Raw genomic sequence first — 25,276 nt, forward strand, 5'->3', positions numbered from 1 at the left:
GTATAGTCTGAGTACTTGACCATAACCATGCAGTCAGTAGAGGGGTCAGAATCTTTTAGGGATAATCTTTTATGTTCTGAAGTCAATTAATTTTTTCTTCATCTTCTTTTGGTAATCTTCACATGTGACTGTTGCTCACTTTGAAATTTTCTTTGGACAACTGGAATGGATCTCTCTGAAATGGCGCTCACATTTGCCTGCCATATAGTTTTTCCTGAGTACTTCTCTTATTTCTGACTAATTGTGTCTCAATCTCTGTGTCCTTGACAACAGTGGAGCCGAGCATTGAGTAGCGAGGACTTGGTTCTGCAGAGGACTGTCATCCTGAGGATAGTCCTGGTACAGGCTTCCCGGAGATTGAGTCAGTTCCTTCATGGTGAGGCTTTATTTGTGCAGGAGTGAGCTACAATCTTGGCGTTTTAATGTAAGCTACCAATTTTTTTTTTTATTAAGGTACAATTGATATACAACATATATTAGTTTCAGGTGTACAACATAACAGTGTGATATTGTATACTGTAAAATGATCACCACAAGAAGTCTAGGTAGTATCTGTCACCATACATAATTACAGAACTTTTTTTCTTGTGATCTCTTAAGATCTCTCTTAGCAACTTTCAGATACGCAGTGCAGTATATAATTGCCATGCTGTACATGGTATCTTCCTGACTCATGTATTTTTTAATTAGAAGTTTGTACCTTTTGACTCTCTTCACCTACTTTGCCCGCTGTCACCCACAGGCACCAGTTTTTTGACTCAGAGTTCTCAAAAACTTAGCATTTGGGGTTTACTGAAAGTGTGCCAGGAAAACCTGGGTTCTAGCTCTGCTGTCATCATATGACCGTGCCATGGTTTCCTCCGTTGTAAGATGAGGATAACCGGGCCTGCTCCGCTTCCTCCGAGCATTGTTGTGAGGATCAAGAGGGGTGGAGGTCAGGGAGGGAAGGGAAAAGAGACCAACATGCCCTTAACTTTTACTGAGTACCTGCTAGGTGTCTGGTACTGTGAGGCATCTCACTTCGTCATCCTAACAACCCAGAGGGGATGGGGGGAGTAGTATTGTCCTCATTTACAGGTGAGGGAATATCGCAGTACTTGGAATGGTTTTTACTTGAGTTTGTTTTCAGACTCAAGACGGATTTCAGAGTTGATGGACATCAGAGGCTATGAGTGCCACCGTACTTTGTCAGGGATAAAGTTCAGTGCGGATGTAAGTTACAATACTTCTTTACCATTACCTCTTAGGACAAAGATTCTGACATAAGCACTCAAATCTACTTTCCTAGACGGGGGGATCTTAGCTGATAAATAGGGAAGGTAGATTATGGATTATTTAATCTTTTCTGATTGAATTCAGTTGTTGGCGAATTTTCCATGATTTTGGTATTTACTCTACCCCCAGAAGAAATGTCCACTTTTTTCTATTGTACATACTCTTACAATCTTTACTTGAAGACTACACTTTGAGCCATTTCTCTTTTTTAAAGATTTATTTATTTTTTTTAGAGAGCGGGGGGAGGGGCAGAGGCAGAGGGTGAGAGAATTCCAAGCAGACTCCCTGCTGAGTGCAGAGCCCAATGTGGTCATGACCTGAGCCAAAATCAAGAGTTGGACACTTAACTCACTGAGACACCCAGGTGCCCCTGAACCATTTCTTAAACAATATTGGCTATTATTGGATCTTTTCACCAGCTATTCTTGCTTAGATTTCATTACAGCTCTCATGGGTATTCTTGTATATTTTATGAATATTTATAAATGAGGAAACTGAGGCAAATAGAGCCAGTTAACTTTCAAAGGTCACCACTGACATTGATTTGATTCTGAAACCAAATTCTTACTGCTACATACCACTGTCCCTTCTCTGATTACAAAAAGGAGCAGTTTGTATAACTTGAAGTGGTAGTCCAGAATTTATTTTTGCTGTGCACTTGCTATTTAGACTACCATAAGATTAGTTTTCATCTCACTTCCTTGTCATAATACATCAGAGGTTGGCAAACTGACTCTGTAAAGGGCCAGGTAGTAAATATTTTAGGCTTTGCAGGCCATACGGTCTCTGTTGAAGCTACTCAACTCTGCTTCCAGTGTGAAAGCAGCCATAGACAAACAAATGATCTTGGCCATATTCCAATAAAACTTTATTTATGGACACTGAAATTTGAATTTCATACTCTTTTCATATGTTACATAATACCCTTTTGATTTTTTTCCCCCCAGCCATTTAAAAACGTAAAAGCCATTTTTAGCTCATGGGTAGTACAAAAACAGGTGGTAGGATGGATTTGGCCAGCGGGCTGTCGTTTGCCAATCCTGTTTTTATCATTCTGGAGTTTTCTTCCTTTGTGTTTCCTTTTTGGGTGTTCTTTTGTAATATTGGACTCTTAAGTCTCTGCTTGCCTTGCATATGGTGGTATTTAACAAGTATTGGTTTGATTTCAGGCAGCTAGCTCATGGAAGCTCTACTTGCTTAGTGATTTAGTCTTTGACACCTGCTCTGCTGACCCATACAAATGGAGATTGTAATTGGAAAAAAGATTTAATCAGTAGGTAATCTCAGATTTAATCCTCAGGTAACTTCAGGTACCGTATTAATACACGTCAGCTCCCCAGATACTTGTTTCTACATGTGTTGGCATAGTGGAATGTGAGGACTGGGGGACCTCATGTCTAGTCCTTGGCGGCCATCAGTACTTTTTGTCAGCAAAAGTCATTTTACTTGTTTTGCTTGCAGATTTTTCATCTCTAAAATAAAAGGGCCCAGATTAGATGTTCTCTTTAGCTGCCCCCTCTCTGTAGATGATTGTTATAGTCCCTCTGAGATGTAAACTCCCCGATTTTCAAACTGAGGACCAGTTTGTGGTAGAGCTGGCTTAGGGAGCCGCTGCTTCTGCTCGTCTCTGCTGAATGTGCTGGTGCACCCAGAGCAAGTGACATGGCTTGCCACAAGGCCACGGGCTTCCAGTTCATTGTGTTTGAATGCTGGGCCTCTAATTTAGGTTTGCCTTCTGCTCTTGCCAGAAATGAAAGAAAAAGCTGGCTGTGTTGGCGAGTATTCTGGGAAAGACCTCCCAGACCACACAGCTTATGTTCTTTTGGGATTGCTTGCTCTTTGTCTCAATGACTTTTTAATTTTCAAGTGATGATTCTTGTGGAGGCAACAGCTCTGGCTGCCAAGAAGCTTTTTCCTGATATACTTTCTGAAATTTCCCCCAATTTAGTTTCTCTTCAGTTACTCTTTAATTCTTTGTTGTTTTGTTTTTTTTAAGAAGTTTTTTGCTTCATGAGAGTGTATCTAATAAAAGCTTTCCCACCCTATCCACAACAGCTCCTTCCCCATCCTCTGATGGTGTTTGTAGGTAGAGAAAACACCTTGTCCAGGGAAGGGTCCCTGGCCTGTTGCTCTGTCACTCTGACATACAGCCCCAGCAGCCTGGGGTGTGGCAGTGGCTGGCTTCCAGATGGCGCTGTGGCTCTTTCAGCCCAGTGACTGTCCTGGTTCTTTCTGTGCCCCAAGAGGGAAAGGAGTTCATTCTCCTTGCTGTGTTCTTTCTCAGAAAGAGCTTATATTGTTTTCATCATTTTAGAGCTTTGCAGATTTCGCTGAAGTTCTGCTTCCTTCCTGTCACTTCTACCTTGTTATTTCTAGTGGACTTGAAAGTTTACAGTAGCCCTCCATTCTTTGGTGAGTCACCATGCCTGACTTTTGGTTCTGAGTCAACTGCCTTTTTAGCACCTTTTTTTTTTTTTTTTTTTTTTTGGTTAACGTTGATCAGCTAAGCATCTAATCTTCCTGCTAGATATGGGAATGCTCTATAGCAAAGCGTACATCTTATGTCCCCAAGGTTTTGTACTTCCATGTTGGATGTTAAAAAAATTTTTTTTATTGAAATAAATTCACACACCATAATATTCACCCTTTTAAAGTATACAATTCAGTAGCTTTTACTGTGTTTATGTAATGTTCAACACTGTCTAATTCTAGAACATTTTCATCAGTACTGAAAAGATAAACCCTATACCCATTAGCTCCCCTCCCAGCCCTTGGAACCACTAATCCTCTGTCTGTGGATTTGCCTGTCTTGGATGTTTCATATAAATGGAATCGTTAAATGTGTGGCTTTTTCTGTCTGGCTTCTTTCACTTATTGTAATGTTTTCAAAGTTCGTTCATGTATCATTAATTGGTACTTCATTTCTTATTTCCAGTTTATGGACTATGCTGCATTTTATTTATTCATTTATCATTTGAAGGACATTTGGGTCCTTTTTATGGATATACCACATTTTATGGATATACCACATTTTATTTATTAATTTATCATTTGAAGGACATTTGGGTTGCTTCCACTTTTTTTGGCCCTTATGAGCAATGTTGGAATAAACATTTGTGCACAAATTTTTGTGTGGTCATAGTCTCTTGGGTATATACCTAGGAGTGGAATTGTAGGTCATATGGTAATGCTTTGTTTAACTTCTGAGGGACTGCCACACTGTTTTCCAAAATGACTGCATCACCAACAATGTCGGGGGGTTCTAACTTCTCCACATCCTTGCGAACACTTGTTATCGTTTGTCTTATTGATTAAAGCTATCCTAGTGGCTGAAGTGATCATTGTGTTTGTTTTGTTTTGTTTTGTTAAGGATTTTATTGACTTAGAGAGAAAGAGAGAGAGCCCAGAGGGAGGGGGAGAAGCAGATCCCCTGCCCCCCCGAGCAGGGAGCCTGATGCAGGGCTCGATCCCAGGACCCTGAGATCATGACCTGAGCCAAAGGCAGACCCTTAATGGACTGAACCACCCAGGTGCCCTGGTCACTGTGGCTTTGATTTGCATTTCTCCTATGACTAATGATGTTGAGTATTTTTTCATGTGCTTATTGATCATTTGTGTATCTTCTTTGGGTAGGTGTATTCAAATCTTTTTCCCATTTTTTAATTGTGTGTGTTTTTTTTAAATTGAGTTCTAGCAGTTCCTTATTCTAGACACTAGACCCATATCAGATATGTTTAGTAAGTACTGTCTTTTCACTTTTTTTTTTTAAAGATTTTATTTATTTATCTGACACAGAGAGAGTACAAGCAGGGGGAGTGGCAGGCAGAGGGAGAGGGAGAAATAGACTCCCCACTGAGCAAGGAGCTCGATGACAAGGGGCTCGATCCCAGGACTCTGGGATCATGACCGGAGCCGAAGGCAGATGCTTAACCGACTAAATAACTCAGGTGCCCCATCTTTTCACTTTCTTTATAGTGTCCATTGAGTCACTAGTTTTTAATTTTGACGGCCAGTTTATCTTGTTTTTGGTTGCTTGTGCTTTGTAAGATGGCATCATCTTACATCTTAGAAACCATTGCTTAATCCAAGGTCATGAAGGTTTATACCTATATTTTTTTCTAAGGGTTTTGTAGTTTAACTCTTATATTTAAGTTGGCTACTTTTGAGCTAAGTTTTGTATATGGTATGAGGTAGAGGTCCAACTTCATTCTTTTGCATGCAGATACCGTTTTCTCAGCCCATTTTTGTTGAAAACATTCTTTCCCAACTGCATTATCTTGGCACCCTTTTTGAAAATCGTTTGGCCATAAACATGTGGGTTTATTTCAGGCCTTTTTGGTAACATATTAATGTTCGTCAAGTGGCTCCCCTTATTTATATTAGGTCTTCATATTGGCAGGTGTTGCTAAGATATTCTTCTTGAATCTTAATAGGCAGATATATCTGTTAATCTAGTTCTCCTTGCAGAGCTTAATGAGATGTTCTCAGCTAATAAGATTCCATTCTCAGGCCAAGATGACTCTTAACTCTTGGTACTGTGAAAAAAATACTGGCTTTATTGTCATACTTAAATGGATTTCTTTTTTTTTTTTAAAAAGATTTATTTAGGGCGCCTGGGTGGCTCAGATGTTTAAGCATCTGCCTTCGGCTCAGGGCATGATCCCAGGGTCCTGGGATCGAGTCCTGCATCAGGCTCCCTGCTCAGAAGGGGGCCTGCTTCTTCCTCTCCCTCTGCTGCTCCCCCTGCTTGTGCTCTTTCACTCTCTCTGTCAAATAATAAATAAAATCTTTTAAAAAAATAAAAAAGATTTATTTATTTGAGAGAGAGAGCTTGTGTGTGCAGAGGGAGAGAGAGGTCAAGGGAGAGAGGAGCCCGGGCAGGCTCCATGCTGAGTGTGGAGCCTGATGCAGGGCTCGATCTCACGACCCTGAGATCACGACCTGAGCCAAAACCAAGAGTCGGACACTTAACCAACTGTACCACCCAGGTGTCCCATACTTAAATGGATTTCATACCATCACTTTCTTTGCTCTGAGTATAACATGGCTAGGGTTTTATATAAGTTTTCTGTCTCCTAGTGTCTGTGGTCTGGGGGTTTAAGAGTTACATGCACCAAATCATCTCTCAGGATCTAGCGAAGGTTTAATGTGGTATTCTGTTGCTGGGCAACATTTTAGTGGCTGCCTGTATAGTGTTTCACCGTAGGTAAATCTTCCTGTAAACCTGTAAGTGGGTTTGAACAGTTTGAGTCCCTATTTTCCTACTTAGCTGGCTTGTCTCAGCCTTTGTCACCATCTAACTTGTGCCCTGAAGCCAGGTCCTCTGAATCACACCAGTCCCTTTGCAACCTTTATTGGCAGAGCTGAGAAATGTCTAATCTATAACCTCAAACTGATTCATTGTGACAGCTGGTTTCACAAACCTCCTGCTGTATCAGGTAGGGCCAAGATCATTTTTCTAGAGTATGTCATTTTATTAATATAATTGGATAAAGCAGTTACCATATGACTTGCTTTTTATGCCCTGTAAATTAGCAATTAAGGATAATTACCGCATCCATGAAAGTTTGCAACATGAATCAGTACAGCTTTGGCAAAACAGTTATCCGTGACAGTTTCCTCTCAATCTTAACATTATTCTTCTGAAATTAAAATTCTGATAAACAAACAATGTATTTTATTTACTTATGTTTATTATTTGTCTCCTCCTACTAGAATGTCAGCTCTCTAGAGTAGATATTTTTGTCTGTTTTATTTCACTGAGTATGTCACTTGCCTAGAACAATACCTGGCACATAGTAGGTACTCAGATTTGCATTGATTTAATAAATGAATAAATGAATCAATGAATAAAATTATAAAAGTTATCCACTTAGATGTCAGGTCATTCAGAGGGGAAAAATGATTTGTTTTGGTGCTATAAGGAGATACAAGTTAAATTTGATATATAAACCCTTGGCCTTTTTCATTTTTAAAGACCCTTTAAGTATTTTTTCCCACCAGAAGCTATTTCTCCTTGGCTTTATTTGGTGACGAACCTTGGATAAGAGAAGACCATTAAAATATTTTTATCGAGGGGGCGCCTGGGTGGCTCAGTCAGTTAAGTGTCTGACTCTTGATTTCGGCTCAGGTCATGATCCCAGGCTCCTGGGATAGAGTCCCGTATCAGGCTCCCTGCTCAGCAGGGGGTCTGCTTCTCTCTCTGACCCTACTCCCTCTCATGCTTTCTGTATCTCATTCTCTCTCTCAAATAAATAAATAAAATAAAATAAAAAGAAGCTGCAATGGAGATAGTTCAGCACACACTATACCTCCTTTCTGTTATTTCATTTCCTATAAATAGTAGGAAGGAAACTGGTTCTTCTCTTATAGATAGGTCTCTTCTTTCTTTTTTTTTTTTTAAAGATTTTATTTATCTGACAAAGAGAGATACAACGAGAGAGGGAACACAAGCAGGGGGAGTGGGAGAGGGAGAAGCAGGCTTCCCACGGCCAGGGAGCCCAATGCGGGGCTCGATCCCAGGACCCTGGGATCATGACCCGAGCCGAAGGCAGACGCTTCACGACTGAGCCACCCAGGCGCCCCAGGTCTCTTCTTTCTTAATGGTTTGCAGACGCAGTCTTTTCCTGCTTCTCCACTAAGGCTATGGCTGAATGAGGGGGAGCGAGTTTCACAGGAATAATGTACATGGGTCAGTCCTTTCCTCCTGGGGGACTAGGAATGGCACTGCCTGCCATGGTGAGCATCTATTCTTGTTGCTTAGGAGGTTGAATTGGTGCCTGCTACCTGAATTTGTATACTTAGTAGTATAAAAGGTGTCAAGCAACATGTAAAGTAAGTCCTCTCTCTCTAATATTAATCCAAGCATTGACTGTTGTCTGAATGGCATATTTGGTGCAATAATGCAGAGATGTTCTGACAACAGTCTTCAGAATAGCATTTAGGGAGAGGGGAGGAGGTACAGAGGAAGTTTTGCAAAATTCCTTTGCACAAGTTGTTTGCCAAAGCCCTTTATGGGGCCAGGGTAATAATAGTTACAGACCCATTGCCCCCCAGGGATCTAGTTTACTAGGTAGAGGCATTAGAGGTAGCACCTTTCTGATATGTAGGGACAAAGGGGATTCTTCCCAGCACTCATTCTATTCTTGAGCTTTTCAGTGTTGTGTTTTTTGTTGTTTTTTTTTGGTCAGACTTGAAATAAGGATTTTTTTTTTCCCTAGCCTGGGTCAGTGCTCACTCCTATCAGGGTTTACCTTGATCAACTAAGGTGGATTTTCTTGTAAATGGACCTTAGCTTTCCCCCCTGAGAAGTACTGGGTCTCCTGGGAGTGCTTCATTACTTTTTGTGAAAGATTGACTACAACTGAGGATCAGGCACTGGGGACAGATGCTCTGTCTGGTTTATATGCTGTATGTAGCTTGGCTCTCCTCAGCCCCATTCAGAACTTGTGCGTGAATGATTTCAAGTGCAGGTATTCTATAATATGCTATTCTTGCTTCCACTGCTTGTGAAGACTTGACTATAAATGAATGTGATCCAGGCTCTTTTCCTTTACATCCTTGGCGCTTCTCATTTCAGGAACACCAAGCATCCGGTGTTCTAATGTATCTGTTCTTTCCTGGCTTCACCTTGAAAGCTTGTCTTTTAGAATGTCAATTCCTAGGGATGATGCCCAGGGCATGGGTTCTCAAGAGAGGCAGTTCGAAAGGCTGTTTGGTTGGAAACTATAGAGTTTAATTGCTGGTAACACTTGATCAGAAAGGGTATAAATGAAGAGCATGACCTGTAACTAGATAAGAAAGACTGTCTTTTATTATATGTTGTCCTGGTGTAGCCAGAGAAGAGCCATTTAGACCAAGGTCTTTGTGCTTAAAGTATTGAGGATACTGAGACATTAATCAGAGCACTATCTTTTCTTTTTAATTGGAATGTGTATATTTGTTGGACATTTCTGTAAAAGTTAGTAGGATGGATAAATGAATTGTTCATACAGTGAAATATACAGCCATGAAAGTGAATAAGCAAGTGTTTTACATCAACACGGATGAGTTTCACCAAGAAAAACAAAACAAAAGGCAAACAAAGCAAGTTACATATGGGCACACACAGTAGACTCAATTTATATAGGGTTCAGAAATAGAAAAAATGAAACCATATTGTGTAGAGATGTATACATAGATGGTAAAACTGTACAGGAAGGCAAGGGAGGGGTTGTCATATGGTGGCAGGGGAAGGGGCTACAAGTAGAGGGGCACAGAGGGGAGCTTAGGTTCCAGCCGTGTTCCTAGTCCTTCACTTGGGTGGTGGTTACTCAGTTCTTTGCTTATTTTTTAATGTGTATGTATGTGTTTAAATGTGCTTCTGTATTTATATTAATATTTCACAATTTAAAGCATTAATTGAAGTGGAGAGGTGAGGGAGAAATATCAGCTAAGCAAATGTATCCAGGAGTTGCCTGCCTTTCCAAGCATTCATTCCTTTACAGAGAACTCCATGGTATTGTCTACCACAGGGCTCTGTGTTGGCAGAACTCTCCAGCCTTCCATCTACTAATTTTTCTGCAGCTATTTCTTGTTTTGAAGCGTGAGATTGGGAGTTTTTCAGAGCCAGTGCTTGAGTCCATCTGTTCATTAAATTGTGCCTTGCTGAGTGAAGACAACTTGAATAGCTTGGGTGACATTTGTCATTTTTTTCTCTACGACTTTTCTTCTCTTCTCCCACTTGAAATCCTCCCTTCTTCTCCCCTGCAAATATTTTAAGTTAGATCCCAGTGAGCTTCAGAGCTCTTTTGCAAGTGGGTTCTATGCCTGGTGCCTTTGATTAGAGAGATAAAAGGAGCTACTGTGCTTGGGGGCTGTGAGATGCCTCTTCGATTTTTCTGTTTTAATCCTGGAGAGCATGGACTTTCTAGATCACTTCATATGTCTCCCTTACTCTAGACTGAGCGCTGTCTGCAACGGAAGTGTAGCATCGGGCATACTCAGCTCCTTGCAGATGGAGTGTAAAGGCTTCTTCCTTCAGCTTCCCTTTTTCTTAGGCCTTACATGGCGTGCTTCCATCCTAGAATGGGATGTGTGGATGGGGAGACATTAACTTCTTAATAATTGACAAGAACGTGGTGGTGCTCGCTGGATGAAATTACAAAGGTCATTCATCTCCATGTCTCACATGCCTCTTTATCCCGAACGGTCTATTTATTTTATGACTTTTCCAGTGTTTGTTTAATTCCTACTTCTATTTCTGGGTCTGTCCTTTGAGAAGCTAGCCCAATGTTTCTGTAGGTGTTTCTCTTATGAAATTAAAAAGGATCCCATTCATTTAGTCATTCAACAGTCATTCCACAAATATTTGAATGCCTCAAAGGAGCCAAGTACTGTTCGAGATGTTGGGGATACAGTAAGTGAACAACTTCTGCTATGTTCTTCTTAACCTCTAGACAGCTAATTTTCTCTTTTTTTTCTCCCTCTCCGTAGGTCCTCTCAGGCTGTGCCATCATTGTCAGAGGGCAGCCTCGTGGTGGGCCTCCCCCCGAGAGGCAGATCAACCTTAGCAACATTCGAGCTGGAAATCTTGCCCGCCGGGCGGCTGCAACTCAACCTGATGCAAAAGATACCCCGGATGAGGTAGGTGCTTCCAGAGGCTTGTCTGAGGCTGTGGACCCAGCTTATAGCCCAATCTCCTTGACTGATGCAAGTTTTGTAATCTTTTCCTGTATATTTTGAGTATTATTTTTGTATCATAGGAATGATGACTCTGGACATACCTACCATGGCTTGCATAGGTTTACACGTTCACCCTGTTAGCAGTAATCCCAGTCTCTGGCCCTTTTCTCCTGCCTTTTCCCATAAGCTTGGAGCCTCTTCAGGTTTGTCCGTGTTTTCACTCCTTCTCTTGGCCTAGGTTGGAATATTTCCTACGTGGTCTCAGTCATTTGAGGTTGCCGTTGGTTATGGCAGAGTTCTTTTATTAATGTATGTTTGAATCCTTCATGTTCAAAATTCAGAAGGAGAGAGAGTGAAAAATCTAGTTCTCTCCAGGGACTACTGATGTTGTTAGTGTGTTGTATCTCCTTCCAGAGATATTTATCACCTTCCCAAGCAGACACTCTTCCTTTCATAAATAGTAGCATACTGCATGCCTGTGCTTTATTACAGGTTCTTAATCTTGGATCCGTGAGCCCCTAAAGGCCTCTGTGAATCCCCTGAAGTTGTGTGCAAAGTTTTGTGTAAACATGCATTGTTAAAGGAGGGAGTTTTTAATTGGTTTCTCAAGGCAGCTTTGTGGCTCAGTAGGCAGGAACCATTGTGTTGTGGCCGTTTGAGAGACTTGTGACCTTGCGCCCCAGCATCCCCCTCATTGCCCTGTTTCCTTACCCCTAGCGCCTGCCCACCTTGCTGTGTTTGGGGTCTGCCTTGGACTTCTTCAGTTCTTCTATCTCCTAGCAACTGCTGTGAGTCCAGACTTGGCATTGTTTAGTCTTCTTGGCTCCCGTACTTTGAAACCTCAGTTCTTGTCTCTTCTTAAGTAGTGCTCAGCTATCATCAAAAGTGAAATTTCTGGATTCTGATTATTTGTCCCCAACTTGATGATAATTGGGCAAGTTTGCTACCTCAGCTTTCCTCTGCTGTTCCCTGACGTGGAAGAGAAGAAGAAAACGCAACTCATGGGGCTCTTCTGTTTAAGGAAAATGTGTAGTTTTTAAAAATCTGTAATAAAGGGGCATTTTGTTTGAGTTACAGGAATGAAGCAGTAGTCTAGAAAATGGAGAAAAGTCCCCCGTAATTCTGTCGGCAGCAATCCAGTTAGATTCTTGGGATGATGACAAAATAGGCCAAAGAAATTCTTTTTCATTGGTCCTCCATCAGGACCACAGGTATTGGGAATAGTGATAGTGTAGACATTGGGGTTATTTAGTAAGGTTGAAACAAGATCATGTCAAATGCTTAGCCCATGTCTAAAAGTACTTGATAAATGTTACTTATAATCTCTACTGCCATTTGTTTTGATTTCTGTTACTATAAATACGCCTAGTACTGTTAGACGGAGCCCTGAAGATTAACTCTTACAGCACTTTTCAGATTTTGGGTCCTAAGTGCTTTTCTTGAGCAACATTTGGAATAGTTCTTTCCCTTTCAATTGTGTGTTGTGTAACAGCTCAAGTGCTCATGAGAGGAGAAGCATTGACCCTGGCTGGCTAGGGCTGATTAAGTTCATTGCCCCAGAAGAAAGATGCAATGTAGCCTCTAAGAAAGAAGGGTTGGGTTTTAATTTCCTGTTTTGTGGATGGGAATCTAGGGCGGAGGAACACAAGGCCAGTTGGAACTCGTTCTAAAATATTTGAACTGTATCCTATATAACAGTACAGTAAAATCTTACAGGAACTATCCTAGCTGAGAGAATACTACGTGCTCTGATCCCAGCCCTCATTCTAGTTTCATGTATTTATACAGTGTGGTGCTTTTTTGTTTTCTCTTCCAGAGCAACCCTGTCTCCTTACGTTTCTCCTGGTAACTCTTCAAAGGTCCTGGAGATGTGAAGTATTTGATGGCTACAGATTTCACCCTTTCTCAGCCACAGTCACTACTTCTCTGTCCTGATAATCCAGTCTCTCTTTTCCCTGCTGTGATCTGGTTTCTGCCCCCCCCCACCCCCGACCACCTTGCTTTTGAACCTGGTTTGGCTCAAGTGACCAGTGATGCCAACTGGTAACCCAAATCAGAAACCCGATTTCCTTTGCTCTTCCCTTCCCCTGTGACATCCAGGCCTTTATCAAGACCTAGAGAGTCTGCCTCCTTTAAGAGATCTCTTCTCCATCCTTAAAACTTCATTACTACTCCTATTTTTCTTTGTTCCACTCTGATGGTGTGCTAGGAATGCTGAAATAATGGTCCTTCTGCCTTCATTCTCCTCCCCTCTAATCCTTTCTCCATATGTTCCCAGATCTTTTTGAAACAGAATTTCATTCATTTCCTTGCTCAGTGTTATTCCCGCATTCATTCCATGTTTATATGTCTTTCTTTACTACATTTTAAGCACTTTGAGGGCTGGGACCTTATCTCACATCTCTGTTCTTGAACCTAGTCAGTGCTTGACATGAAACAGATAAACAGTGAATAAACATGTGAATAATGAGGGTAAAAAACCTGAGCATCTCCTTTTTGGGGATCAGTGGATTGTGGAATGTGGCATTACCCTTTCTCGCTGGTTTTCCTTTGTTTTGGAGCATGTTGTCTATTTTTTTCACATTCAGATGGAGTCAAGGATGATATTGCTCATTTGCTTCCCTTTGTGTCACTGTCCCAAATATCATTTGGTTGTTTATTCTCTGCCTTCACTCATGATACCGTCTTTCAAAGGAGCTCAGCTCTCTCCTAAGTCCTGTGGCAGTAAAAGCAGCTCCACTGTATGTCCCCAGCCATCACTACCCTGTTCCAGGCTAATCCCCAGTGTTGCCTAGCTACTTAGGCAGCCTAGATACTGCACTCACGGGCACTGTGGGAATTACATACTTATTTCCCACATATTTACTGAGTTCCTGTTATGTGTGAAGCTCTATGTTGGTTTCATGAGAAATCCAGAAATGAATGTTATAGTCCTACATTCAGTGGAGCACTTGAGAATTAGGATGGTGGGGTGGTGGGGCCGAGAGGAATTGGTTACATACACATGGGATGCCATGGGTGGGGTGATGAGAAGATGGGATAAGAAGTATTGAGCACTGGGCCATGGACAAAAGTAGCTAGCTTTGAAGGACTACCTACACTGTTCAGTAGTGGAGGAGTCTACCTGGTTCAAAGAAAAGATTGGAAATAAAAAACTCATTTCCTTGTGGTAGACCTTAAACCTTGCTTGAGGCAGGGAGCAGAGTGTAAGCTGCTAGGTTGCATGCTGTTGAACATTCTAAAGGGAAGAGGTAATTTTGAGTCTCAACTACTTAACAGCCATTTGCTTCTTAGACTGAGCTCTGGGACGTCATGAACAGACCACAGCTATCATTCCTGTGAGGCCATTCTGGAGCTTATTTGATAAATGCTTTGGGCATCTTTCCCTATACTTGATTCCTAGAGTTGTCCTGGGAGGCTTTGTTGGGATAGCCTTCTCCAGCAGAAAGCTGTCTGCTGGCTGTCCTCTGTATGGACACTTGCGCAAAGATTTGTCCTGGAGTGCTCTCTTGGCCTAGTGAGGAGTGGTGTGGTCAGTCGCTTCCATGGGTTCCCTCAGTTGCCTCTCTTCATAGCTAAAGTCTTGTGTAGTTTGTGAATTTGCCCAACTCTGGGTGGAACACAACTTGAGAAAACTGGTTTAAAAAAAGCGAGGTTACAGAAATTAGGTTATTTTTTCTTATAGGATTAGGTATATGTCCTTTCCAAGACCTCCAGGGTGGCTTTCTCTTATTGCCCAGTGACTTACCAACTGTAAAATATGAGGTCCTAAGGGTGAAGAGAAGGGTGCTCCTTCAGCAAGTCTTAAAAGCTTTTAGTAATTTTCTCTAGTTGGTAGAAATTGCAGATTTCCCCATAGGTGCTAGATAGTTCCTTGTGAACTGACCCTTGATAAATGAGTTTTTACCAAAGTCTTTTAGGAGTACTTGTTTTGTCAGAGCTTTTCCAAGTATTTAGGAAAACCGTGTGTTAACTGAATTTTAGATATTAGTGTGGTCTCAAAACTGAATACTAAACATTACATTTGTAGCTGAGGATGTTTTTAGAGTGAAGTCGATCACTAAGGTAATAAAAATGGAGGAGGCGGGGTACCTAAGTGGCTCAGTGGGTTAAGCGACTGCCTTCGGCTCAGGTCATGATCCTGGAGTCCTGGGATCAAGTCCCATATCGGGCTCCCTGCTCGGCAGGGAGTCTGCTTCTCCCTCTGACCCTCCCCCCTCTCATGTGCTCTCTCTCATTCTCTCTCTCTCAAATAAGTAAGTAAAATCTTTAAAAAAAAATGGAGGAGGCTGTGTTAGTTTGTTCAGTACGATTTTTGTGATGTGGTTGATGATTGGGCTCATTTTTCAATTACAAGACTTTTTGGTGACAGGTGGCTATTTTCATTTTTAGGGAATGGAGAAAGGGGTGGAAATGGAACATGAAAATATGATGAACTTTATATGACCATTGAGTGATTGGCTCTTTTGTTTGGGTGCTTTGAGGAAAGAGCATTAGATGAATGAGGATAAGCTTGTTTTTGTGTCCTTGAGAGAGCTTACACAGGATCAGTTCTTCCTAGAAGCATTCCCAACTGATGTTACGTAACAGTGCTAGTTTTGTGAATACTGGCCCAATGGCTTGGTGGACTGCCATTTTTTGATTGGCTTCTGGTTTCTGAGAACTCATATGGATGTTTTTCTTTTAGAAAAGCTTATTGGATAGCCCCATGGAATAATCTTAATGGTCTGAAAAGGTTAGCAGAGGCTTCCTTTCCACATCAGTGATATACCGTTTGCCTTTACTCTGTGTAGCTCGAACTCTGTGGCTCTGGGCAATTGTCGTAGACAACACATGCATATCCTGTGCACGCTTCCCTTTTGTACTTCGCATTTTTTCTGCGCAGGAGGTCCTGCAGATCCTATATTCCTTGAACTTTACCCCCTCCTTCCTCATTTCTGTTCTAAGGGAACTGGGGGCACTGAGCTAGGTCTAGACTGTAAATTCAAGTGCAGGTGGCTCTGACTGACAGGGCTATTTCAGAGACCTCTCCTTTTGTACCATCCTAGAAGTGATGGGGTGGGGATCTGGAGATCACATGGAGACTTTGCATTTTGTGGATGTGTGGCTCACCCCTTATGTCAGGGCCTTAGATGGGTGGAGGGAAGAACCACCATTTTCAAGATAACTCCTTACCAGGGACCTGGGTCCCATTGGTGCAGCCTCAGACTAGAGCAGGAAACGGAGACATTTTGGGGAGAATAGTTCTTGCCCTTCTCAACTCTGCTGTTCTTAAAAAAGGTGAAGGAAATGATATAAGCAAGGCTATTACTTGAGCAGGAGACTCACTCTGAAATAAGAGCCCTAGAACCTTGCCTTCATTCTGACAGTGCCTCAAACTGGTTTCAGGCTAGTTTAATAATCAGTGAAAGCGCTTTGTAAACTGGAGAGAGGCAAACAAATGGAGGTGGTATTACTTATGTTTTCCCTTTGACTAGGTGAGTTCTTGGAGTCCATTCAGGAGTGGGTTGATAAATAAATATAAAGCATTTAGAAAGTAGTGGCTGGCTCATGGCAAGTGCTATAAAATTATTGGCAGTTATTATTCATGAAGTAAACTATAGCTCTGAAAGTACTGCTGCCAGTACCTGGGCAACTATGAGGCCTGTCTTTAGGGCCTGGGCTTGTTAAACCAACTGCTGGATCCTCCTTTTTTAAAGATCTTATTTATTTGAGAGAGAGCGCGTGAGCAGCATGAACAGGGGAGGGGCAGAGGGAGAAGCAGACTCCTGGCAGAGGTGGGAGCCTGATAGGGGCTCGATCCCAGGACCCCTGGGAACTAGGCGGTTCTCATGTGACACATTTGTTTTGTCTTTCAGCCTTGGGCATTTCCTGCCAGAGAGTTCCTTCGGAAGAAGCTGATTGGGAAGGAAGTCTGTTTCACGATAGAAAACAAGACTCCTCAGGGACGAGAGTATGGCATGATCTACCTTGGAAAAGGTGAGTTAGCAAGGAGAAAAGGATTTACTTCCCTCAGAGTCTAAAGTTTCTCCAAAGATCAGATTTTATCTGGTGGAAGGCCAGTGTGAGTTCTGATGGAGGACAATTGGCTGTAGGTGTAATTGGAAGTCCTTTGAGTACCAGAGCTCATGGTGCATAGGCGCTCCTGGTGCAGTGCCCCCGATTCCTGCTCCTTGTTTACTCCTGTGCCTGCTTTGCTGGCCTGGGGTAGGTGTGCGTAGTACCCCGTAGCATTCTTCCTTGTAGTTAGACCATCAGCCTGTGGAACCCAGTGGCTCTGTGCTTCTAGGTCTTAGTGCTAATTGAATTCCTGTAGATTTCCTATTGCATCTTCTGTTTCCTTTATCAGTCTTTTGGCTTTTCTTCTCCTGGGGCTTTTTAGCAAAGGAGGAGTTGTTTAGGGCTTGTGGGTTTTTGCAAGCCACATGTTTTGGAATGGAATGGAAAGAACACAGGCTTTGGAGTTGTGTAGATGTGGGTTAGAATTCTGGCTTCTGTTACCGTGTATTCTTTAACTCTTAGCCTTTGTAAGTCCTAGTTTTTTCATTTGTAAGCCATCGAGAGAGTTGAAAGAGATAGTATGTGTAAAGCACTTGGCTCTGGCACAGAGTATGTACTCAGTAATTGTGTGTGCACGTGCACATATGCCTGTTGTTTAGCTGGGTCAGGTGGCTCATGGGATATTAGGTGTTCTGATCTTTTTTGGATTAGGTACAGGGAGAGAATAAGATTGTGGAATGGAGTTTGAACAGAAATAGGACATTGAAAGGATTGGTAGGTTGTTCTCCATAAAGCAGCCTTTTGTGGAGTTATTTTGGGAGTGGGTTTTTTTTTTTTTTAAATCTTTGATTAAATTCTGTGATTCTTTGATAAAATAACTTTCCAACGGAGCTGCTTTAGATAATTTTTTGACTTGGGTAGTACATAAGCTGGAAGTAAGCAAGCAGCTAACAACTCGTCTTAAGATTCTGATTTTAACTGTAGAGGTCTTAGGAAAGTGAGTTGGATGACTCCAGGGTGACCCAGGAGATGCTTCATTTGATTTACCCAGTAGACAAACGCCCTTTTCAGCCTCCCAGACAGATGGCTATCTGCTTCTTGATTAAATGGGGAATTATAGAAATATATAGAATCTTTTCAGAAAAAGAAACAAATTTGCCTTTTATCCAAAATTCAAATAATAACAGTAGGAAATAAAACACTTAGGCATTGTTGTTACATGGCTCCTGGTTAGAAAGAATAGAAGCACATGGTCTTCAGAATGCAGTCGCTCAAGGATTTTATCACCTAAAAAACTGCAATTCCATAACAGCTGGTCAGTCTTCTGTACCCTGCCAGAGACCTCCCTGAAACTACAGAAAATGTCAGGCACAGATATCTCTATAAAGAGACCACCTCTGAGAGTTCTTTTAAGTAAACTTGGTCTTCAGCTAAAATGGTCTAAGTGTTTATTTTAAGGGAAGTCGACGTTTAAAATTCTTTGTTGTTTTTAGAAAGCTCATTTTTAAAATTGACCCAAATTATAAACTGGATATAATGTAGCATGATACTGTACTAGTGTTTAGAATAAAACCTGCTACATAGGAAGTGATCAGTAAATACATACTGAAAGAATGTTTGGAATTATCTACATCTTTTAGTTTTAAGGGTTTCAATGACTTAAAGTTTAATATTTTCACTCAGCTCTTTTAAGGAAATCTCCATGCCAGTTCTAATGGAAGGACACAGTGGCTTAGGTAAATTAGTATCCATATGTTTATCCTATTTCATGGCTACTGACTTTTTATTTGACAGAGAAGAATGGTAGAATTTCAGAAATTTTGGTTGACCTAGAACTTATTTAAAAAAAAAAAAATTAAGTCTTCTGACTTTTGGAGAAAATCTAGTCATCTACGTGGTCAGAATACCATCCCAATTGTGACTTGGTCAGTTTTATAAGTGATAAGTACTGCAGTTTTGTAAGTGATAAGTACTACAGTTTTATAAGTGATAAGTACTGCGGTTTTATAAGTGATAAGTACTGCGGTTTTATAAGTGATAAGTACTGCGGTTTTATAAGTGATAAGTACTGCGGTTTTATAAGTGGTAAGTACTGCGGTTTTATAAGTGGTAAGTACTGCGGTTTTATAAGTGATAAGTACTACAGTTTTATAAGTGATAAGTACTAAGCAAGAATAAGATCCTTGGCCTGCAAATCCCCCATTTCAGTATTCTGTCCACCACATTTTGTTGCCGGAGTTCAGCCCAGGGAAGTATATTTTTCTTCCTTTTGAAGGAGCAATCAGAACTCACTTTTTAGAAGTGGGCCAGCCAACGGCTTTTTCACAGTGCCCTGTGCCAAGAAACTGAAAGCTATTTGGCATGCAGTTGATTGGCTGGTTTTGTGACCACACACCTTGTTTGTACCTGGGCTTCGTTCTTTCTACTCCCTGACATCTTGGCACCTTATTGCTCAAGTTTTCATTTAATTGTTAAACCTTTCCTTTTGACTTTTTACTCTTTGGGATTCCTGTTGTTTTAAAACAACCATTGTAATATTTGCTAATGTCAGATAGCTGTGTGTGCCTGTGTCTGGCCTCAACAGTAACCTCACTGGAGAGGTTCTGATGATCCATGCTCAGCCTCAGAACCTGAGAATTTGTTGTATAAATATCATTCATCTCGACTTTCCTTGGTAGTAAAAGAGGCTTATAATTTGCTTCTGTAGCAATTTGGGCAATGCTAATGGCAGGACATTTAGGCTGGATTTGGGCGTGGTGTGTATATTGTTACTGCTTACAGAAGTCAATACATAGTGTATATAAATCTTAAGAATTTTACTCTTTGCTGACCTTACCTATTAGCTAGACTCCTGTGTTTCAGTTTATTTGGGACCTTGTTCTCTGCCACATTAAAGATTTTTATGCAGCAGTTCCTTCACAGATGTCTTCCTTTATTGCTTTGTCTGACAAGCGGAGATTTAAGAGCATACAGAACCTGAAAGCTTTTTCAATAGCATGGAAATGCAATTAATGTTTCAAGTGCCCAGGTAGAACCTAATCAGATTGGGTTTTAAGTTTAACTTCATTTTTCTTGCTTGCTACTATATGATAGATTAGAAATCTAGACACTACCTCTGCCCCTCTGTCTCTGAGAGCAGGAGAAAGTCTTTGACAAACAGTGTAGCTTGTCGTGGTGTCCTCTTGGAGCAGAGAATAGGGCATCCTGAGAGGACTTAGACTTGCTGTGTAAAACATGATAGACAATCCTAAATGAATCCATGATTGTACATGTGTGGGGACTAATTTTTTGTTTTTAATTCCTGCTGTGTACTGGGCACTGGGTTAGATTTACAGACATTGGTTTAATTTTCGCAAGAACCCATGTGGCAGGTATACTTCCCATTTTATAGATGAATAAAATAAGACACTGAGAGATCTTGTCTAAGCTATTAAGTGGCGGAATTTGTATTCTGCTCCAGGCCTCTGCTCCTTAGGTCAGTGTTCTTTATACTCTCTTGGGCCGCTGTGTGTGTCTTGCTTTTCTTTCAGTCTCCGTAGTTCCCGAGATTGCCTTTGGCCTGGAAGATACGCAAGAAAATTAGAAACAAAGTCCTGAAGAAGAAGATTTAAAGACCTTTGGGTCTTTAAGACTAGACATTTTGGGAGAAGAGGTTTTCTGAAAAACCCAACACTATGTTGCTGCCTTGTCCAGTTCTCTGGCAACATCATTCTTCTTGAAGAGTTAAGGGTGAAAGTGGTTCCATTTGAGCTCTGCTGCTTTGGAGACAGATTTGCATCTTGTGTTTAATTCCCTTTTTCCTCCTCAGATACCAATGGGGAAAACATTGCAGAGTCTCTGGTTGCAGAGGGCTTGGCCACCCGGAGAGAAGGCATGAGAGCTAATAAGTAAGTATTTATTACTCTTCTGACCCCCTCAAACTTCCTTCTCCTCCACCTTGAGAGCTGGGGTCGCTCAAAAGAGGTTGGGTAGTCAGCTTTACTGTGTCTTTGCTGCATTTTCTTTCCTGTCCCCTGGGTAACTTGGTGCTGTCCCCTGGTGCTGTCCTGGCTTTTAGGACATTTCCTGCCCCAGTGTGGATTATTCTGAGCCGGGAGGTCACTCAAGATTCATTAGTAGCATTTGACATATATAATTCCTTTAAATAAAGGAGTTTGAGACAAGGCATTTCCATTCTTTATATTCATAAGCGCCAATAGGCTATGTCTTACACGATAGATATTCAGTTCCAGAGTATTTATCCATCCATCCCAAAAGATTGAGCGCTTACTTTTACCGGGCTGTGTTCTGGGCACTGAGAATACAGCAGTGAACAGTTTCTGCTAACATTTTAATGGGGAGATAGACAAGAAACCAATAAACAAATAGATATACAGTATATCATGTGCAAGAAATAAGTGCAATGAAAAATAAAGTGGAGTGAATAAGTAGAATTCAAAGCAAAATCTGCTGCTTAGAATCTAGGGAAACTGACAAGGGTTCAATGGTTCTGTTTTAAAGTCAGGGAAAATTTTCTGTCTCTCCAAAGCCTTTTAAGCCTGTTTTGGTCTACGGATCTGTAGATGCTTAAATAGTAGGTAGAAATGTATTTGTTTAGCTAATGGCAGTGTGAACGTAATGGGAATGAGTGTTAGTTATGTAAGCTTTATAGCACATGTATCATGTTCAAGTTCACCAGTATTGGCTCACAGTAGGATGGATTGCAGCTGGCTTTAATTAACACTTTAGTCTCTGAAAAGTGATATGTTACATCAGTAATTTGGAGGCTAAAGATGCTGTTTAAATCATTAAGTCCTTGCTGTATTATATGACTGTTGTTGGTGTACAAAAGGCTTTAGGTAAATATTTGCATGAACTGTACCAGTGATGAGGATGAGCAAAGACAAGAATGTACTTTTTGCATTCTTCCTGCCTTCATAGACTTTGAGGCCAACTCATTCACCGTATACTTCTGTGGGTCCTTTCTAACTGCAAAGAAACATTTGTTGGAGCCTATAATTGGGGGGTGAGCATGTTGGGAATTTAATTGAATAAAGACATTTGTCTTAAGTGGCACTTTTGGAGGCTGAAGTTGTATCTTAAGGAGAATTGTTGACATGATTATCATTGCAGTATTTTTTGGGAATCCAGTTTGCAACCAGAATGAAAATTTTTAAAAAGCTCATAGCTCTGTTGTACCATCTCAACAAAGAAATCTCCCCTGGAGTCCCAGTCTTTTTTCTTTAAAGCTGTCTTGACTTCTCCTTTCCTCAGATTCTATGTTTGCTTCTATCTCTTAAGCTACATTTTTTATTGAATTCTGGTTGCAGTCTTGGGTCCCCAAAGATGTAACTATCTTCTTTGGGAAGGAGGGGAAAAGAACAGTACTAGAGACTTCTGGCTTAAGAAATTGTAGGTCAGGGATCTCTGTTCCCATATCCCTACTGCTCAAGGTGGGAGATTCAATTTATGCATACAGCCTTTGATGGGACCGGGTGTTGAGATTGTGGAAAGGCCTTGGAGTTCACTGTTCCCTTTAGCTCAGGGGTGTGTTTCTGGGGCGGCGAAGGGGGAAACCATTTCTGGTTTTGTTTTCAGGTCTATCTTCTGGTTTTCTGACTTTTCTCATATATATTTGGTTTCCTGCTTCATGAAGGAGGAGTCTTCCATTTTCAAAATGGAAGCTTTTCAGACTTCTTTTGCCTAGCTGGTCTTATTGAACGTGTAAGTAGTTTTGGGGTGACATCTGTAATAATAGTATTTGCTCTGTATTCCCCAGCCCTGTTCTGTAGACAATAGGGAATAAGGGTGGTTCTTAGTCACTGTCCTTGTGCTGTGTTGTGCTGAGCTCTTCCTGGATTCCAGTTCCTGAATCTGGGATGGTTAAATGAGGCTATACCCGCCCTGGAGAGGCTTCCCTCTGAGCCACCAGCTTGTTCTCTTGTAATCACTGATGGTGGTAGTACCGAGATGTGTGTTCTTTGCATCTTCTCATTAAATGCTCTTAAGAGCAAATCTGTTGTTTTGAGGGAACAAGACTGGAATCCGGAAATTACACTCATGGTGATTTTCTGGTTATAGGCTTGGGTCTGTAGCCATAGGTCTGAAACAAAAGCTTTGGTTTCTTCAAGGGGAGCAGATGCTGAGTTCAAAGAAGAACCTGATTTTTTTTTCCCCGTTGTGAACTTATCACACGTGTTTCTTTTTCATGTCCCAGTCCTGAGCAGAACCGACTCTCAGAATGTGAGGAACAAGCAAAAGCAGCTAAGAAAGGAACATGGAGTGAGGGAAATGGTTCACATACTATCCGGGACCTCAAGTACACCATTGAGAACCCAAGGCATTTTGTGGACTCACACCATCAGAAACCTGTCAATGGTGAGGCTGGTGGGAAAAGACAGACAAGACGCAGAGTGATTTCTGTTTGCTCTCAAGTGTCTTGAGGTTTATAAAAGCTATTTTACTTGGTATCCAAAGGAAATTGTTAAGAGTGCAATAGCACTGTGGTATTTTGGAAGGTAACTTGAATCCAGTTCATGTAGGTTACATCAGATGTATTTTGACAGAGGTTAATCTTTTGCTGGTGCAGGGTAGTAGATTGCTGGTAATTTTCCACATTGGGTAACTTGCTGTGTTCTAAAAGCTGCTGCTTAAGTAACATCCCTGAAATTATATTCTGTATATAAGTAAAGACACACGCACACACACACACATGCATACACTCATTCACACTGTAGTTCTTGGCCCAGTTTTGAGACTTTGTTAACTACAGACTGAGTAGAATAAAATTATTACCAAATCTGAATTATTACTTATTTTTTGCTGCACACTTGGTACTCAAGTGGTGAGCCCCCTAGCTTACGGATAACAAAGCCTAGGTATGAGCCACGAGATCCCAGAAAGTAGAGAAGACCTAGAAGTCAGTCTAATCTGTATTCCCAGGAGTAGTTTGTAGAAGACTCTGTTGTATGGATACTCGTGATCTTTCTAGTGTTTTGTCACTTCTCAGAGGGAGGCTTTCTGGGGGTTTTGGGGAGATGAACTGTGTTAAATGGAGTTTGATTGGGCATTGTTTATCCCTGGCACAACTTTTGCTAATGACTTAAGCTGTTTATTCTGTCACACAGCTATCATCGAGCATGTGCGGGACGGCAGTGTGGTCAGGGCCCTGCTCCTTCCAGATTACTACCTGGTTACGGTCATGCTGTCAGGGATCAAGGTCAGACCATACAGTGGGCGATGGGGTGGATATAGGGTTTGTGGAAGCATTCAGTGACAGGTAGATTCTTCTACTCTGGGACTCTGGATTTACTTATTCTTCCTAATATGGGCCATTAGCATTGACTAGAGTACTTTATACTGTAAACTTTGCAGTGGGACTATTCTCATTAGATCAAATAAGATTAAAAAAAAAATCTTTTAAAGTACTTAGGGTTTGTTTCGAGTGGGCTGTGGTGAAGAGGTGGTTGAGACGCAGAAAGCAAACTTCAGAGCTTCCTGTCTCTTCTGAGAATGGCTTGTCTTAATGTAAAATATCCATTTTGATTAAAAAAAAAGATTGGGGATTTAAAACTAGGCATTTGCGACTCTTTTCTTGGCAAGGGGTAATTTTCAAATATAATTTAAAATTGCCCCATGATAGTGACATGAGTTTTATTTACCTTCCCAAGAAGTCTGACAATTTGCTATTTCTAGTCCCTTTTACCAGTATGTTTTAAAAAGGGGTTAGAAGGCCTGATTTGAGACCTTCCGTAGCTTAGCTTTGTGGTATTTGCGGTTTGGGGTGGTTTGGTGTGGTGTGAGGAGTGCCTGGCACTCACACTGAGGCTGCATTACCCACCTACCTTACTCTGTTTTAGTGCCCAACTTTTCGGCGGGAAGCAGATGGCAGTGAAACGCCAGAGCCTTTTGCTGCAGAAGCCAAATTTTTCACCGAGTCTCGACTGCTTCAGAGAGATGTTCAGATCATTCTGGAGAGCTGCCACAACCAGAACATTCTGGGTACCATCCTTCATCCAGTGAGTGTGCCCGTGCAGACTGGGCTGTATGGGGTTAGGGGTGCATTTGGTGTTTGATGGGCTGTGGTTTGCTTCTCTTCTCTCTCTCTGTATTTAAGAACCTTTTATATATCTTGGCAGGATTATCATCTGATTTTTGAGGCATTTTCTAGGGAGACATCAGTTAACTGATAGAATTGGACAGATCTGTCCAACTTACTCACTTTTAGAAAATGAACCTCAACTTCTGAGTTTGTAAGGGGAGGAGGAACTCCTGTTTCTCAATTGTTGGCCCTTGAGGTTCAGAATAGGCAAGTTGAAGGGCTGCCCCATAGATGAGCGGTGGCACTGAACTGTGTAGA

At 41.4% G+C, this 25,276-nt stretch overlaps 1 protein-coding gene across 1 annotated transcript in view; it reads left to right on the forward strand.

Moving 5' to 3' along the window:
* SND1 (staphylococcal nuclease and tudor domain containing 1) overlaps nt 1-25,276 on the forward strand; it is a 409,554-nt gene that overhangs the window by 17,703 nt on the left and 366,575 nt on the right. Inside the window, exons 2-7 of the mRNA XM_025865530.2 lie at nt 10,750-10,899; nt 16,797-16,917; nt 20,747-20,825; nt 23,135-23,295; nt 24,045-24,136; nt 24,777-24,935. Coding sequence (XP_025721315.1) covers nt 10,750-10,899; nt 16,797-16,917; nt 20,747-20,825; nt 23,135-23,295; nt 24,045-24,136; nt 24,777-24,935 — 762 coding nt within the window. The remainder of the gene's footprint in view (nt 1-10,749; nt 10,900-16,796; nt 16,918-20,746; nt 20,826-23,134; nt 23,296-24,044; nt 24,137-24,776; nt 24,936-25,276) is intronic.

The sequence above is a fragment of the Callorhinus ursinus genome, unplaced genomic scaffold (assembly GCF_003265705.2).
Source record: "Callorhinus ursinus isolate GAN/ISIS: 27379988/994484 unplaced genomic scaffold, GSC_fseal_2.0 scaffold12, whole genome shotgun sequence".
In the NCBI taxonomy this organism is placed as follows: domain Eukaryota; kingdom Metazoa; phylum Chordata; class Mammalia; order Carnivora; family Otariidae; genus Callorhinus; species Callorhinus ursinus.